The sequence below is a fragment of the Macaca fascicularis genome, chromosome 6, assembly GCF_037993035.2.
Source record: "Macaca fascicularis isolate 582-1 chromosome 6, T2T-MFA8v1.1".
Lineage (NCBI taxonomy): Eukaryota > Metazoa > Chordata > Mammalia > Primates > Cercopithecidae > Macaca > Macaca fascicularis.
In genome coordinates, this window is record NC_088380.1 from 180,427,100 (window position 1) to 180,445,522 (window position 18,423).

Below are 18,423 nucleotides of genomic sequence, written 5' to 3' on the forward strand. Positions count from 1 at the left end.
ACCCAATTAAAGCATGAGAACTCAGTTGAGGATGCGAAGACGCTTACCTGGTGACCAGTTCCTAAGGAGGAAGAGGCTGGCTTGCTTTCCCCTAACCCTTCTGGTGCTGTTGTCTTGACTCGTCTTCTTGTGTATGCCAATCTGAATATGGTTACCCAAACCAATCTAGGCATGTCTTCCCTTTCAGTGTTGCTAAGAGCCAAAAAGTCCATCGTCTATCCCAACAGTAATGATGTGCCCAGTTACCTCTATAATCTCATGTTCTGCTCCATTTTTTTTCAAATGAAATAATGTCTAATCTAGGTGACTCTTGGCAGATATAACACAATGACTTAACACAAAAAACAATAGAAACTCTTTGGTATTTGGCACATTTAACATTTTGTGAAAATTAGGGTGTTTCTCATCAACTGGCCCAGCCATCTCCAGTAATAGAAAAAGCAAAGTAAGAGAACTGAGATGAACCAAAAACTGTCTTCCAAAAACATATATAAAATACAGTTAATGGAGCATTTGGGGGCAGAAAGGGTGAAGCTTTCTCTGGGATTTTGCCCTTTTTGTTGCTAGTTGAGGTCAGTGCGGGATAGGCAAGATGTTGGGAGGGTCAACACAAAGTAGCCATGTGAAGGATGCCTCACAGAGAACATCGCATTAAAGCTATGCGGTCCTGTAAAGACACTCCAGGTAGTTTGAGCAGCTTTTCTGCAAGCACAGGACTGGTAATTCTGGCCACTCCGTGTCTGCCTCGTAGTAGAGAGGACTGGAGGGCCCATTCTCTGGGGTTAAGAACTTTGTTGACTCCTGCAACTGTAAGGCAGCTTGAAATGGAACTGCACCTACTGGGTGGGAACAGACCACACTTCAGATATAACTTGCACCTGTCTTAAACGTGTGGCCAGTTTGCTTTAAAATGAGGGCACATGCTACCAAACATCTTGCTGAATATGGTACTGCAGTCCTAATATAGGGGTATTCATGGTAAAGGTGGAAGTGGAACCTTTGTCTTAACAGGGAACCAACTGAATTGGTTAAGATTTTGATCAGATTAGCAGTAATATGCAGTAGTAGACTCAACCAAGAACCAGACTCTTAGTTTGACATAATCTTGGATATATTATCCAAGGCTTATTATACACAGTATGTTCAGAGGCCTCGCAGCATCAGCATCACCTGGCAGCTTGTCAGAAACACTCCTAGGTCCCACCCCAAAACGTCTTAATCAGAAAATGCATTTTCCCCAAATCCTCAGGTGCTACTTCTGCACACCCAAGGTTGACAAACACTGACACACACACCATGGACTACCTCAACTAAAGACTAGTGTCAGTAATGGCTCAGGGAGGAGAGAAGCAGCCCACTTCTAGCCACACCTCCTAGTTTCATAGTTCTAAGTTCTAGGTACCAATGCTCACTGCCAGTAGATCACGTGTGGTGCACAGAAATGGCAGAGGCAGAGCACAACGTCTGCCCTTCCCAGACCTGAGGTCTAAGCTTCAGCTGAAGCTTCGAAGTAAGAGTATCAAATGATTTTATTATGAAAGATAAGCCATTTATTGACCATTCACTTCTAAAAAAACACAAATGTGAGGATAAAATAAACATACCCAAGATTCACTGGCCCCTTCAGGACAGGAAGCAGCCCTGGACAGACAGCCTGCAAACGAGTTTCCTTATGCCTACTGTCTGAACTTCTCACACATTCTAGGATTTCATGTCTCATTACCTATTACAAAGGAAAGGAAACTGGCTAGAAGATTCATGTACAAGAAGGTCACAACTTTAAAGCTATCTGATGCTAATGACTTGTACAATCTGGTTTGCAAACTCTGAGAGACAGTATCAAATAAACACTGTCAAAGACAACTCCCAGCTAAACTTGACTGTCATTGTTCTCTGAAATTGTCTTTGGGACTGGCTATGTTCTCACTGTAGCTTCCGTTTATTCCACCACACAAACCCTAAAGTCCACGCGCAGTCTCCATGTTCAAGTATAAAAGTCTGTTTCAGGACAACCCTGGGTCGCTGTAGTGTTTCTCTCTGTAGTGTCTACTTGGTGTCATGCCCTTGGACAGGCTGGCCAAATGGCAGCACAATGCAGGGGGCGACATAGTCAACTTTCCCACTGCCGAACTTGCTCCCCTTTCAATCTGGTCACTGCCCGTAGTCAGGGTTGAAATCTTGAGATCAGTGACGACCTTGGCCTATCTTCGGTCTGAAGTTGCACTCTTACGTAACCCAATCCACTTCTTCACCAGAAATTAGCTTTCAAAAGGTGTCAGGTATATTCTAAAAAGGAAAGATAATCATATCCAAATGTTATTTATTGATAAGAGACTATATTCACTTTTATGTTCCTAAAGAAATTTACAATTAAAAAGACTTAAAATGAATGTTTTACACTCCATATAGGACTCAAGGGCTTCTCTCGATAGAGGCGCAAAAAGACAATCCGGATGCTCTTGCGTTGTTCATCACTGACGCTCAAAATGCCCTAGTCAATTCACCTCACTTACTGATTAAGAATAGGCATCCCAGAGAATCTTAAAAACCGAACACCAACATCAGAATGAAGGGATAAAATATACCCCAACGGTCACCAACAATGGCTAAGAGTCCACTGTTAACTTCATCACTGCTCATACTAATGTCTCCCAAAACCTGCAAAAAGCATTCTTTTGTACATCTAGAGCTTTTTAAAAATTACATTTAATTCCAAATTTAATTTTAAAAGGGGGAGTGTTCCTAACAGAAGAATCCCATGGTAATCAATAGTGGTAAACAAACTCCTTCTAAATTCACGGAATTGAGTCGCACTCAAAGCGGACTCTGAATCCCATTTAGGATACCACTTCAGAAGGCACTGCTTGATTTTAAATAAAATCGCAAGCCCAAGTTAACTCATGTCCAGGGGAGAGACTCACTTAAACATTTCAGCAAAATAAGACTCTCATTTGAATCTCCCTTATGCACACCAATCATCCCAGTTGATTTCTAATGAAGCATCTATTCATAGCTTACATGTTTAGCTCTGGTGGAACAGAAAATCAGTCTAATTTCTGATTAGTTCTCAGTAAAAAAATGACTCGTAACAGTAGGTGAAGTCCATCTGCAGTAAATACTTTCTGAATGATCCTCAATTATGGCCTACCCCATTCCTATCCATTTTACATATCTACAAGCCAGAGATGCATGCTCCTGGACAGAAGATAGGATACTGGACCTTAGGAAGTGTCCTGAGATGGAGCTGGAGGGTCCTGGCCTTCAGGCTCTGGAGGGGGTGCTGGCACAGCTGCTTTTTTCTGGGCCGCCAGGAACTCATGAATTGCTCGTTCTATTTGTGGCCTGAAGATGTGGTTAAGTTTTGGATCCACCACCTGAGAAATAATCCTGTCTACTCCAGCTTCCAACATCCCTGACCTTGTGGAGACAAACAGATCATTCTGTTATTTAGTTCCTTTGGGATTCATCTTTAGCCCCAATAAGTGTCATGTGGGAGCCCAATAAATGTCCACCTTCAAAGCTACAGCCCATCCAGGGAGTTTAGAGGTCAATCCACTTACCACATACAGCTCAAGCTATTTTCACTTTCGAGGGGCAATTCTCAACCAGCAGCTGTTATTCCTACTGCACAATCTTATCCACAATCACCCAAACTTGTACAAAGGAGCAAAACAAAAGTAAGTGGGCTGCCCCCAAACAACAAATGACAGCATGGCAAGAAAGAATCTGACACGTGTGGCGCTGAAAACCTTCCTCATACTGTCAAAGCCAGTGAGCTTTGAATTTCCCTCCATTTCCTTCAACATTTATTCTCTTGATAGCCTAAGCAGAAGCTCCAGCAGCAACCTGTTTACTAATCCTCACATCTTAAACAAGGCAGATCAGTCAGGGCTGGGAGTATTTACATCACCAGCAACTCACCATGGCCTTTAGCGGCGGCTGCTACCTGTAACACATAATAAGCAACTCGGAGGCAAACAAGAAATAGACAAGAAACAAATTAGTTCCCAGCTCTGGAGAGCTAAATTACATCCCCAATCCTTTCTGAAGTAGAGCAAAAGTCAGAGCATATCAATGTCTATATTCAAACACTTGGGACAGGGTACTGGAAATGATGGTGAGAGGAAATAAATCACATTTGGACAGTCTGGAAAACAGCCCATAAGGTTCAAAGTGAAGTGTTCTTCTCAAAGGATTGAAATATTCCAATACCATCACAAGCATGTGGGCAGGTTTTACTTATTTTCCCGTAGACTTGAAACTTTGGAGGCCATTTAAGCCCTTGGGCAAAAATAGGCCAGGCAGCAACTGGGTAAATAGTCTGTCAGGGCACAGCAAACGAAAGACATGAGTAAATGTACATCATGACAAAGACGAGAAGCAGGCCCTGAACTGGGAAAGATGATTAGTGTGTAAAGTGCTTCCCGGATTCAATGGTAACTAACAGCTTATCGACAGGAAGCCTAGATGTAAATACACCACCACCAGAGCACTGAAGGGCACATTTTCAGGTAGACCAGGCATTCGACAGTATCTGCCCTTAGTGATGAGCATTGTTAAATACAGCACACTTAGCATCAGGCTATGGGTCAGTTATAAAGCAAAGCCACCTCTCCTCAGTCACAAGCCAATACCTTTCCAACTTTACCAAACCACTTCCTGAGTCGGATTCACAGGGGTCTTTACTAGATGTAAAAGCTTGATATTATGAACTAAATGCCTGTGTCCCCCAAACTTCCTATGTTGAAATCTAATCCTTAATGTGATGGCATTTGGAGGTAGGGCCTTTGGGAGGGGATTGGGTCATGAGGACAGAGCCTCCATGAATGCAATCTATGCCCTTACAAAAGGGACCCCAGGAAGTTAGCTAGCTCTCTTCACACCACACAAGAACAAGAAGTAGTAGGCAGTCTGCTGCCTGGAAGAAGGCCTTCCCCTGAACCTGACCATGCTGCCATCTTGGTCTTGGACTTGTAGCCTCCAGAATGGTGAGAAGTACATTTCCATGGTTTACAAGCCACCTAGTCTACGGCGCTTTGTTAAAGCGTCCCCAACTGACCAAAACCCCTGATCAGGGGAAACCAAGTACCAAGGGAGTGCAGCTCACTTTCCTGGAGATTCTTAAAGCTTTTGAGGAAAACATAAAATCTTGTCAGGAGCCTAACGTAGAAGATGGAATGAACAAATATTGTATAGTTAAAAGAGTTATTTGTCATAATTCAGTTCATAAGTCAGTACAGGCTAATTTCCTGTTAAACCCTCTAGGCTGTGGCACTGGGTTACAGCATCTGGGCCAGAACAGCTAGGCCAGTGAGCCAATGCTCTGAAGGCCTGCAATGTCCATCTGCGGAGAGCACCCGGGGGCAAGCAGAAAGTCTGCATTTCAAAACTCCAGTAGATTTTGCCTCAAATTCAAAATGCTAGCGAGAATTGTGGAGAAATGTCCCAGTATTAAAGCCAAGTTCATGTTTTCAGGTTAAACACATTCTAAGTCAAATCAAAAAGCAGGAAAAAAAAAATTTCACCGAGGTGGTAAAAGCTATGAAGAGAAGAAATGATTGGCGTAAAGTCAGGAATACAGCAAACTTCTGAAAGGAGGAAGGTATGTCTGGGCCTAGGCTATTCTGGGAGGGTGTGAGTTCATTTCTTGACCTGGGTGATTAAGGGATGTTCTCATTATCTGTTTTACTGTATTTCTGTGCACTTTTTGGTATTACAATTCCTACTAAAGAAATGCAAAAAGAAGTGCCACATGGATTCTTCTAGAATGACATCCATGCTCATTATGGAAATCAACAGCAATGTTAACAGCCTTCATACAATTACGGCAACTTTCCAAGTATTTCAAAATGTTCAATGTTTTGATTTACTCAAGATAGGGTAAACACAAGTGACTTCAGCTGTGAAATAGGTTTTTTGTGAGGATGAGTGATATATGTAAAGACCAGTGCCAGACATGTAATAAAGAGTTGCTCAGTAAGGGGCAGCTACTGTCCCCTTCTCTCTGAAAGAGCCTGGTGCCACCAGTCTGCTCTCTGCAGAAAGGGAAAGGCACTCGGTACTGACCCCAGAATGACAAGGCACCGGGCATCTTCTGCTATCAGGCTTCTTCCCAGCATTCAGCCATATTGGAAGTACTAGCCTGTTAGTAAAACACTTTTAAAAACGTTAAAAATCTAAAAATCACTGCAGATTCACAGAAGTTGTGAAGTGTCCAGGGAGTTCCACATGCACCCTTCACCCAGCCAGCTCTAATGTTAGCACCTTGCATAACTACAGTGCAATATCAAAACCAGGAAAATGACACTGGTCCAATCCAGACCTTATTTAGACTTCAGTTACACTTGCACTGACTTGTGTGTGTAGCTCCATGCAACTTTACGAGTTGCTGCACATAAGCACAGCACAACTCAGATACTTAACTGCACTATCGCAAGTTCCCCTCGTGCTACCACTTTCAAGTCACACTCGCCCCTCCTCCCATCCCTACCCCCAGGCAATCACTAATGTGTTCTCCCATTTCCGTAACTGTTAGCTCATGAATGTTATGACCAGATTCCATGACCCTCCTCCACTTTTGTGCCCAGTGACAGTGAAGTCACTCAGATAAGCTATCAATAGCACCTTCATTAACTAAGGTTCAGTTTGTTACTGTGAAGTACAATACTTTGTTAAGACTATGCCTTCCTGAAAGCGGCCACCATTACACTTTAGAGGTGGCAGCCCTGGTGGACTCAAAGAATTTAACTTACATTCACCTGTGAGAATAAAGATCCAGCTCCTCTTGCCCAAGATCCAAACCCTGAGATCTTGGTATAAAACTCACATATATGTTTGGACGACACTGAAACTTCGAAGAGCAGGGAACATGTCTCATAATTTGGAATGTCTTTCGATGCACCCAGCAGAGATGCACACAAGAGGCCTTCACAGGCTGCAGAAACTGGAATTTCAATTGAGTACTTTGCTTACTTTAACCTTAACTGTAATAAAGGAGCAGACTGCTGCAACTCCTAAGTGATACTTGATATAAAGTCCCATCAACCTTGACTAAACAGAGACCTCAACCTTCTTGTGCATCACACTTGCGATTACTGCCTTTTCAAAAGCTTTAAATTCTGCTTACTTACTGAACCACACTCTGCCTCAGACCATTTCGCAATTGGTTTTTGTTCATTGTAGGATTCCATTCCTGCTTGTCCAGATGTGTTGACACAAAATTATCCACTTTCTGCCTCAGGTTTTGGTAAGCTGGCTAAAATGTTAAAAAGAGGAGGCAAGGTCAGAAGTTACATGCACCAAAGTTTTGAACTTAGTCTCTCAGAACATTGCTTTTCACAGAAACGTTATCAAGCCTAAATACACTTCCATTATGCATGAAGATCACCATGCAGTGTGGCAGTCAGGAATTAATGGTTAACACAAGTGCCCACTTGATGGTGGGTGGGCACAATGCCAGGCGCTTTACTTATATTATTCCATTTACTTTTAAGTAACTCTACATGCAGCAGGCCTGACATCAACCCATAGCCTGGACCCACATTTGAGCAGCCTGCAGCCAAGCCACCAGCTGAAGCCTTCCTAGCTGCCCCGTGAACATGTGAACCGTGCTGGTTATAAGCTGCTGAGATTCAGTTTGTTATGCAGCATTACTGTGGCAAAGTTTGCTAACAGGGAAATGAAGTTGACAAAGGAATCAGCAGGCCTCAATTCCACAACTGGCCTCTTCCGAAAGGCTGAGAAAGCAAACTCAAAGATTCCACTAAACCTGGAAAAGAGAAAGGCAAGGAAATGGGGGCAGAGGAGTAAAATTCACCGATACCATGTGCTATCTGCCTAGCAACGCCTTCTTTCTAGTAACTGTCTTCCTCTTTTCACGAGGGTAGGGCAGAGGGTGCCACAGGAATGGGTGCCTGAGCCATGCTAAGACAATGCACACATTCCCTGGGATTTCTCAAATTGGAGCTGACAGTCTCTCGAGAGGAAGAAGCTGTAAAATGTAATCAAGAGATGCTAGTAACCAAATGGATGATTCCACTCTGAAGCAACAGTAAAACAGGAATCAACAGAGATGAAAGACATAGAACGAGTGGGGAATATCTGGTTCCAAATGCATGCCTACCCTCTGGGAGAGTTTGTTCATTCAATCCTTCCTTGGATTCCATGAGGCAATAGATTCTCCCCTTTGCATAAAGCAGTTAGGATTATTTTTGTCCCTTGTAAGCATAAATCCTGATACCACACCTTCTACTCAAAAGAACTCACCTGGTTTGAGATGATACAAACTGTTTATTGAAAAAGGACAAAGGTCAGTGAACATCACCACCAAAACATGTAACAAACCCAGGTGATACAGAATAATCTCAGTTCAAGAAGTCAAAGGAACTCATGAGCCCACTCAACGTTTTACTGTACTGCCAACCACTCCACCTGTTCGCTTATCAGTTCTATTTGTTTTTGGATGCACTGCAAATTACAGACATCTGTTCAATTTCCCCTAATTACTTCAGCAGTCTGGGGTGGGGCCCAATATGTGCAGTTCTAACAAGTTCTCAGGTGATGCTGGTGTTAATCCAAGCACCACACTTTGAGAACCATTGGGCTAAAGCAACGAAGGTCTCAGATAACATATGCCTGAAAAAACATTATCTTCAAGAATTAAAACAACCTGTAATAGAAGGAAGAGCTAAGGAGCTGAACATGGGAAGGTTCCAACCACTCTCCCTCAACAGTCGCTCAAGACAGTAGTCCCTTTCCCCTCAGGGGATCCGTTCCAAGACCCCCAGTGGGTGCCTGAAACCTCAGGTAGTACTGAACCCTATATACACTACGCATGAATTTCTTTGAGGGCCATTATGAAGTAAAATAAGGGTTACCTGAACACAAGTACTTCCATACCGCAACAATTGGGTAAATGAAACCGCAGAAAGCAAAACCTTGGATGGGGCGGGCTACTGTAGTCGTTTTTGTTTTAAAATCACACACAAAACCTAACGGAATATAAGAAATATGAATGGAGAATTTGTCCTAGGAAAGGTGAAAGCTCTGTCAATACATATCTGGGATGTATATGTATGAAATTACTTTGTTTCAAGGACAGTACTTCTAGATGGGATTTTCTTCTTGGAGAAGTAACAGTGTATACCACTTTCTCTCTCTACATACGTATTTACCACCTGGTTTACAGGTCAGTTTTCTATCCTAGACTATAAGCTTTGAGGATGGGGTAGTGACTTTTTCCTGTAATCACACAGTTTGGCAACTAGAGGCCAATAAACGTTCAATGAATAAACAGACTAGGGTTTTTCCCTATCTGAAGGTCTAATTCTAAGCTCACAATCTTGCTGTGAGGTAAGCAAAATGTTTCCATGACAGGCTTTGGTAGGAGAAATTACTACCCTGTAGGAGTCCAGTGACAAGAGTCTCCTAACCTACAACCATAGTCGTGGTTAGGCAAGTTTTGAAAAGGGAGAAAATGAACATTCCAGCAACTACTGTATGTCTGATACTTAACACCCATTATTTCACTGAATCCAAACCACTCTGACAAGTAGGTAAAGTGAAATAGTGTTTTATCGGTGGGACTGACCTATGCATTAAGATCTAAACTAGGCACCAAATCTCCTTTAATCAATGATGAAGTGCAAAATAAGGGTGCTGTTTCTACAATTTATCTTAATTCAACGCCGTACTAAAGTCTGCAAAACACTAAGCTAGAGAAAACGTATAAACAGTTATAAAATGGTGAAGACTGTGTGTTCAAATCATTGTTTAATGCCAGCTTCTCAGTGGTGAGTACGGAACAGGTGGAAATTCTAAAGCACGCTTGCTTAACTACTTGGTTTCGAAGTTTGTTACTAAGGGCCTTAGAGGAGTTCCATCTTGGGAATGACAGGGTCTAGGCTCTAAAATCCACATCGAAACCCCAAGTTCGGAGAAGCGACTGGGTAAAATCACAGCTAGTAAATGACCAGGCGGGAACCCACGTGTGCATCGCTCAGAAAGCTCTCCGTACTGCCCCAAGCGGTGTAAGACCTCACTGCTGAGATTTTTAAGCTATCTTTTGTTTCGCTCTCGGCTTTCGAAAATCAAAGCTGCAACCCAGCGGCCTCACGTGCAGCCCCGCTCCCCCATGCCCAGGCGGCCGCAGCTACCTTGGTGTCCACGTCGGCCAGGCAGTCCCGGCGGAAGCTGTCAAAAAGGCCCCGGCTCTTGAGCTGCTCCACGATGAGAGCGATGAGCTGCGGGTCGCCGGGTGGCAGCGAGGCCGGGTTGATGGGGCCACCGCCCCCGCTGGCCCCAGTAGCGCCAGTCGCTGCCCCGGCAGAGGCCTGGCCCGCTCCGCCACCGCCCACCGCGCCCGTTCCCCCGCCGCCGCCGCCGTCCGCCATGGCTGTGCCCCGGGCCCACAAGGGAGACCGATAATAGCTTCTTCTCCAAGACAGAAGGCCTTGAACGTGTAGAGGTGGCGAAGGGGGCGGTGAAGGAGGAGGGCCCCAAGGCGGCAACGGCGGAGGTGACGGTGGTGGTGGCGGCGGTGGCGGTGGCGATGGCGGCGGGGGCGGTGGTGGGGGCGGCGGCGGCGAAGGCCAGCTCTGAGACAGCAGAGGTTGTGGCAGACGCGGCAGAAACTGCCTGCTCGATTCCAGGCGCGCCCTAGATGGCGTCGCCGTTGGCCTTTGCATTGTGGGGCGGGAAGTTTTCTGTAGCCATCTCCGGCGTTCTTTATAGGCAGCGGCCTAGCAAGGGAAACTACAACTCCCGGCAGGGCTCTGGCTTGCTCGTCGCTATTTCGCGGGGCAATATGGGAATTGTAGGCGCACTCCTCGTGATCGCTGCAACCCGCCTGGCCTTCCCCGCCCACTCTCTGCTGACTTCCCATTCAATCAACACGTCCCAGGAGTGCCTGATTGTAACAGTCATCTGTGGAGCTGGTTAAAAGTATAGATTACCAGAATTATTTCTTAAAGATTTTGACCTAGTATTTACGGATCGAGACCTAGCAATCCGTGCTTTTAGCATGCACCCCCATGTCCTCCTTGAACAACGTGTTCCGGGAAATTCCGGAAAAGTTGAAACAGTCAAACGTCTATTGTTCAGAAATTTGTGGGTTTCCCTCCTTTGGGTGTTAATAGCAATGCATACTCATTTTAGAAAATTGGAAAATAACGGAAAAGTGTGAAGAAGAAAATAAAAGTTTTCGTTAAGTCTCTCTTATATGTGTGTGGATTTCCTCCCAAATATTAAATATTGTCAATAATAATAAGCCAATATTGAATAATTAAAAAGTACCAGGAGTGATGCTATGCACTTTGCACGCACTGCTTCACAATAATCTAAAAAGCAGGCACATACTACCATTATTGCTATTTACAGACGTAGAAATGGAGGCAGAGAAAGTTTGTTAACCTAATCACATACCTAGAGGTAGAAGAGTAGGATTTGAACCCAGGTTTTGAGGATCTAAATCTCGCTTGTTTAGCCTGAGGTATCCTGAGAGCTAGTTGGTATCCCACAATAGGTAAGGCTTTATATCCTGAGTTTTTTTAAGTAGCCGCAATTCACCATTGGAATCCCATAGCTGCCACCATTATCCTCTCTTCCCTTCATCTTTTGCCTATTGTTAGCTCAACTCCCCCTACCCAACCTCAGCAATTATGTCTGCTATTGTTATTTCCTCATCCTACACAAGCAGTAGAGGGGATGTAAATATCAAATTCTGCAATATCCTTGGCTTCTGGGAAGATGCAGAATTGGCAAAGATCCAGGATGTTCTCCACACCAATATTTAGTACTCAAGACAGTTTAAATTTTTTTTTTTTTTTTTTGAGACGGAGTCTCACTGTATTGCCCAGGCTGGAGTGCAGTGGTGCGATCTTGGCTCACTGCAGCCTCTGCTTCCTGGGTTCAAGCGATTCTTCTGCCTCAGCCTCCCGAGTAACTGGGATTACAGGCTCATGCCACCACACCTGGCTAATTTTAGTATTTTTAGTAGAGGTAGGGGTTTCCCATGTTGGCCAGGCTGGTCTCGAATTCCTGACCTCAAGTGATCTACCCGACTTGGCCTTCCAAAGTGCAGGAATTACAGGTGTGAGCCACTGCACACCTGGCCAAGAGAGTTTAACCCTCAAAAGAAACATTCAGGTGTTGGATTATACTCATCCTCTAACACCAGCTCATTCACAATGGGTCAGTTAATGACAAACATTCTTTCTTGATAGCTCACCATCTTTGAGATTACCTAATGTCTGTTTCTACTGGTTGACTCCACACTGATCACTCACCTTCAGCCCCTGGAGAAGCCCAGTGCAGGCTGCCTCAGCTCCAGGTTCTTCCTTCTACAAGCCCCTGATCACTCTGACTAGTCTCTTCTCCATTTTTGGCACCCCACACCTTACTCTCCTTCCTCAGTGAAAATTCTTCTGACCCCTAGATCCAATGAGGTCTTTCTTGCATGCGCAGACACTCAAAGCCTGATTTTTTGTAGCAATTATTATAATTGGAAGTGAATGAGTTACAGACAAATTGGCCACCTGTGTCCCCTGATAGAGTGTAAGATTTAGAACGGGGACCATGACTTGTTCATCACTGTGTCTCCAGCTCTTAGCACAATAGTTCTTAGCTCAAAGAGAATGTATAAATTCCTGTCTGTTTCCTAAAGCTGTGGGATAGCGTCACAGAGTGCGTGGGTAGGATTATGTGTAGCCATACTCTTCAGAAAAGAAGGAGCATTCTAGCAGGAGATGATGGATGAATCTGTCATGACTTAAATGGGTAAGTGATCCTGGAGATTGTCTGCACATGGTTCACACTGTGACAATTTCACTGTCTGTCATGGGGACCTGTGTCCTGGTTGCTGGGTCTCTGAATGTTGACAAGAGGGCTGCATTCTGTATCCATGACCTTCCCTCTGGAATCGAAGTAAATGGTGAGGGATAAAAGGGGAAGGGGATGAGGAGTGAAGATGATCAAGCCGAAGGGAGGCTTATTATTTATCCAAACCATGGAATAGGAGGCCTCCACGACATCCAAAATGTATTCTTCCCCAGTCAAGAGACATGTAATACACACCAGCAGTCATCAGAGAGCGCCATTGCTGTATTAATAATCCAAAACATTCGGAAATGTCTGTGCAGAATACGGTTTTAACTTTGGTGTAGGTAGTAATCTGGTTTTCAGGTATCCTTCACGTAGCAAATTCTTGTTGCTTCTCAGCGTTAAAACTTGTCTGTATTAAGTTGCCCAACCCCAAAGATTTACACATTTTAGGTGCTGAAATATTTTTTGTCGAAGGCTACGTGAAAAAGTAGAACTTCCACAAGCCCAAATCTAGACCTCACAGAAACTGGAAAGAAATCAGATCTATCGTTTGCCAAGGGAGAGATAAGAAAGTAGTCAAATATGTGGACTTTTTGCATCAGGTGACACTGGATTGGAATCCCAGCTGGCAAAGCTGAATCACCTCTCTGAACCTTAGTTTCCCCAGGACAGCGGAGAGGCTTAAGTGCCATTTTGGCAATCCATTTTAGCACAATTCTTGGTCTTTAGCAAATGTTTAATAGCATATCATCATCATGAATTTACATTTGGGTCAGGAGGTTATTTAACTTCTATTTCTCCTCTTAGCCTCTAAATTCCACAAAGGCAGGGATTGTCTGTTTCAACCATCATTGCATCCCTAGCAACAAGAACAGGACCCGGGACATCAGGCTCTCCACAAATACATGATGGATAAATTAAAAAAAAAAAAAAAAAAAAAAAAAAAGGAAGGATGAGTGAATGGGAAGTTTACTCTTCTAGGTGTAGGATAAGGCCATTTAAGACTTTTGACACTGCCCTGGACCAAATGTCAGAATATAGTCAATATTCAGAGGGGCCAAGTACAATCTAGGGATCTGTCCATAATGTATGACTAAACTGGACTAAGAGTCTGGGGCTTGGAGCAGGCCCAAGGTTAGAAGATGATCTGGGAGTTGCCTTGGTAACCTTCCAACCTTCTAATCAAAGATCCTGGTCCTGAAGCGAGAGCATTCCAGAGCCCTAAGCCTGAGTCCAGGGCTGCATTTAGACAGCACACTTGCTTGGGGAGACTAGTTATTGGTCCTTATTTGTGATCATGAGGTGGCTCTTTTTCTTCTTACCTATGTATATTCATCCAAGGAGTCTTGCCAATTCTTAGTCCGGACAGCTGTTCATTTCTTCATTAACAGCGTCCAGAGTTTCTTAAGATTGCCTTGTCTATAGCATTTTGGCTACATCTGCACCATCTGATCCCTGCTTCTTTTTTTTCATTTGTTTCCTTTTGATGTTTTCCAGCATCTCTAATGATAGATTGGATCCGATACACATTTGAAAAAACAGGGCTTTAGTAAACACGAATCCCCAGCACCAAGCAACACTACTACCGTCTCCCCAACCAAATACGCATCTTGGACAAGATTTTACGCCACCGTGTTTTTAACACATTGTCATGTCAAAGTATTATTAATAAGGGGTGTATAGTGAAAGAGGCGACCTGATGTAACACAGAGAAAAAGGTGAGACCTTTGGAGTTTGGTTTACGTTTGGATCCAGCACCTCTGCCTATTGGCTGTGTGACCTAGGGCAATCCATTAGCCTGTCTGAGCCTCCATTTGCTCATCTGTAAAATGGGGATAGTAATACCTACCTTGAAGAACTGCCATAAAAATTAGAGACACTATGTGTGTAGAACCTGACACAGATAGGCCCTCAATAGCTAGTAACTAATAATGTGGTCTTGTTACAACTTCCTGATGTATTTAATTGTAGCCTATTATTGGGCAGAAATCTTGGCTAATGTGTATCTAGAGTTAACACTAATAAATGTATTAGTTTGATAGTTTCAATCTTATGAGGACATAGGGATCGACTCAGCCAGTCTCTAAATTGGTGGACTCAGTGGAGTCAAGTTCATGGCCAAATCCTGCATGCTACTGCTGCTGGGTCTGGATCCATCCTCTACCTCTGTCTTCACACTTCGTGTTCTCTAGCAACACTCCCTCTGCCCCCAGTCACTTCTAGGTGCCTACCCAATATCCATTTCCCCTAATTTATAAACAGGACCCAATTTTGTTTGGGGCTGCAGCACATCTGGCTAAAGTATACACATCTGTGATTTCCTTGTTGCTAAGAGTGACCGTAGGGCCCAGTTCCGGCTGCGGAGAGAGAAACTGAGGGTTTCTGGGAAAGCTTTGCCTTGCTGATAGAAGCAGCACCCCTTCCTGCTGTAGCCTCCTTCCTTCTTCCTGCAGGGAGGTTCAGCACTCAAGAACCAACACCCTAAGGGTTAGCTGGGGCCATGTTACTAGTTCTGGCCAAAGAGTCGTGAGCAGAAGTGACTTGTGTCACTTCTAGACCAGGCCATTTTCATACCAACATGAGACCTCCCAGAGCTCTCTGTCCGCCTGCCGTGGTAACCAGGAGAATTTGAGATGACGGCTAATCCATCATCCTGGGCCTCAAAGTGAGGTGACATGGAGCAGAGGTCCCAGATAACGCCACACGTAACATGAGTGAGAAAGAGACTGTTTGTTTCAAGCCACTAAGATTTAGAGTTGTTTGTGACTGTGGCATAACCTAGCCTATCCTGCCTGACACAATCCTGAGCGCGTTCCTCCACTAAAGCCGTCACTTTTGGAATGACCAAATATGGAAACTAATGAGTGAATAAATGCGCGAGTGAATCAGATTTCTTCCCCAGGGCCCTGTGCCTTCAGATAATTTCTATGAGTGACTATAAGTCAACCTAGTTGACTCTATGTCTCCTTGAGACAACTTAGGTCAGTCCTTCTTTAACTTTGTTGTTTATTGAAATTCCCTGAGGACCTCGTTAACACATACAGGTGCTCAGTCATCCTGCCAAATCCACAGAATGGATCTGTAGAGACGGGCCATGGCCGTTTACATTTTTAAGCACGTTTTCAAGGGGGTTCTGAGAGTGGACCAGGGTGGGAAACTGTTGTTTCTCTGGGTAGAAACATCAGATCCATCAATGGAGCCGAAAGAGAGATTATTTTCCACACGTGGGGTTCTCGAAATCATTTTCTCCTCAACTCCTACTCCCATCCTGCCTGCTTGTTTCTGGCTGGCCACTTCTGCTAAAACTGAATACCTTTGGGTAAAGATTTACTTGAACACAAAGGTCAAGCTCTACGACCTTTGTTGGCAATGTATCCTCTCTGGTCTTTGCAGCTCTTGCCTGTAAAAGAAAGGAGTTGAAACACGGTGATCAGAAGAGCAGTAGGTCTGTAAGAGACAACACTGAACAGTCTAACAATTCCACTGCTGCCACGCACACAATATAGTGTGATGAGTGATTCTGCTACTTCTAAGATAATGAAGAATATATATCTATATGTATATATAGATATATATATTTTTAAAGGAGTCTCACTCTGTCGCCCAGGTTGGAGTGCAGTGGCACGATCTCGGCTCACTGCAACTCCGCTTCCCGGGTTCAAATGATTCTCCTGCTTCAGCCTCCTGAGTTGCTAGGACTACTGGCACACACCACCACGCCTGGCTAATTTTTGTATTTTTAGCAGAGACGAGGTTTCACTATATTGGCCAGGATGGTCTTGATATCCTGACCTCGTGGTCCACCTGCCTCACCCTCCCAAAGTACTGGGATTACAGATGTGAGCCACTGCACCCAGCCAACATGTATTATGTGTGTAAATTCACGTGTGCTGCACACCCTGGGGCATAATGATGGGACAAAGTTTAAAGCTCTGGACAAACGTTTCCTTTGCTCCTGCCAATATTTCTCTGCAATTGCATGTTTAGCGTTATTTGGAGAGAATATCTAAATCTGAGGACTCTGGACCGTGAGGCCCAGGAGAATAGCTCTCCTGTCATCCAATCTCATCCACCGACTTCCCATATCCTGTGCCAGGAGAGCACAGGGAGGCCTAGCTCTGGGTGTCTGGGTGTGGCTCAGGTGTGGGTGGGTGTGGCTCAGGTACCACCTCTCTGTGTCAGAGGCAAGCAGAAGTATCTGAGCTGATGTTTGTGGGAATCCCTTTCGTTTCTGAGGGCTGAGCAGGCCCCAACATGTGCTGGATCTTTCTGAAAATGCAGCTGAAATCCTAGAGATTCAGGGGACGGGGAGAGGCAGAACAGCAGATGGTGCCAGCCAGGGGAAGGGAAGTAATATTTATTACACACCTTATACGTATCTGGTCCTTACCCTCCTTACCCCCACCACCTCTAGTTGAGACAAAAGTTCTGCAAGGCAGACAGATGTTATTCCCATTTTACAGATGAGACGACTAAGGGGCAGAGAGGGGACATCAGTTCCCTGGTGTTGAAGCCAGGGTTCAAACAAGCCTGCCTGATACCTAAAGCCTGGGTTCCTCCTGCTATAACATATCAGGAGAATTGTGGCTTTTGGAGACAGGTCTGGGGTAGAATCCTGGCCCCACCACCAGGAGAGGTTATCTCTCTTCTTGGGGCCTCTTTCCTTGTGTGTGACATGAGGACAATAACAGAACTTACATTGTAGGGATGCTGTGAGAATTATATGAGACAATGCCTGGTAAGGACCAGGTCCTAGACCCGTGCTTCCGTGAGGATCCTGGAAAGGAAAGGGATTCAGCTGTGGTGATTTGCTGTTCAGGGGAGGGACCATGCAGGGGTGAGGAGGGACATGCGTATAGATTTTATGACTCCTGAATTCAGAAAGCTTTCTCAGGGCACAGGTGGCTGTTGTTTAATGTAGCCAGCCCTCCCAGGGGCCAGGGCGGAGTCCCACAGAGATGTGTAATAGCCGCGTGGGCAGCATGGGAGGCACCTGATGTCGTGTCTGTCTCAGCATCAGGGCAGTGACGTCTCCACAGGATGTCCAGTGGTGTGATGTGGGTGCGGATCCTATCCCTGTAGTGTCTCAGCCTGGATCTCTAGCCTTCCTAGGGATCTTGAGAGTCACCCATATTCTCTCCTGGTTACCTTTACCGCTTAAAGTTGCCAGAATTCATTTCTGTTGCAACTGAGAGCCTTTCCCGGGTAAGTAGGTGGAGGAAGGAGTGGCTCAGGGTCCCAGGCAGAGGGAAAAGTTTGAGCAAAAGCTCAGAGGCTTGAAGGGCATGAATATATTCTGAAAAGGCGGGGCCAGTCCCATGAGCTGTGTGGAGGTTGCAGAGCATGTGTCTGAGATAGGGCGAGATCCAGCAGGAGATGAGCTTGATGAAGTAGCCTGGGACCTCAAATGCTGCAATTTCAGAGGTTGACTTTTACCTTGGGGTAAAGACAATGCTTTTCAATAGGGCAGGAGCAGCATAGTATACAAAATTCACAAAGATTCTTCTGGGCTAGCACGGAAGTGTGAGTGGATGGGGTGACACTGGAGGCAGCGAGACTGGAGAGGAGGCTGCAGGGATCATCTCACGGGCGGGTGTTGGCTAG

General features: G+C 44.9%; 1 protein-coding gene across 5 annotated transcripts in view; it reads right to left on the reverse strand.

The window, feature by feature from the left end:
- BOD1 (biorientation of chromosomes in cell division 1) overlaps positions 1-10,633 on the reverse strand; it is a 42,798-nt gene extending 32,165 nt beyond the window's left edge. The window contains exons 1-4 of one of the 5 annotated variants that reach the window (XM_065547053.1): positions 10,155-10,633; positions 7,131-7,255; positions 3,221-3,417; positions 1,528-2,286 (exon numbers count right to left, since the gene is read on the reverse strand). In XM_065547053.1, the coding sequence (XP_065403125.1) occupies positions 3,222-3,417; positions 7,131-7,255; positions 10,155-10,391 (558 nt within the window). In that variant the 5' untranslated portion in view covers positions 10,392-10,633 and the 3' untranslated portion in view covers positions 1,528-2,286; position 3,221. Of the gene's footprint in view, positions 1-1,527; positions 2,287-3,220; positions 3,418-7,130; positions 7,256-10,154 lie in introns of those variants that run through there. The other 4 variants (XM_005558549.4, XM_015452250.4, XM_073994736.1 and 1 more) reach the window with 4 other exon arrangements.
- Between the last annotated feature and the right edge of the window lie 7,790 nt (positions 10,634-18,423).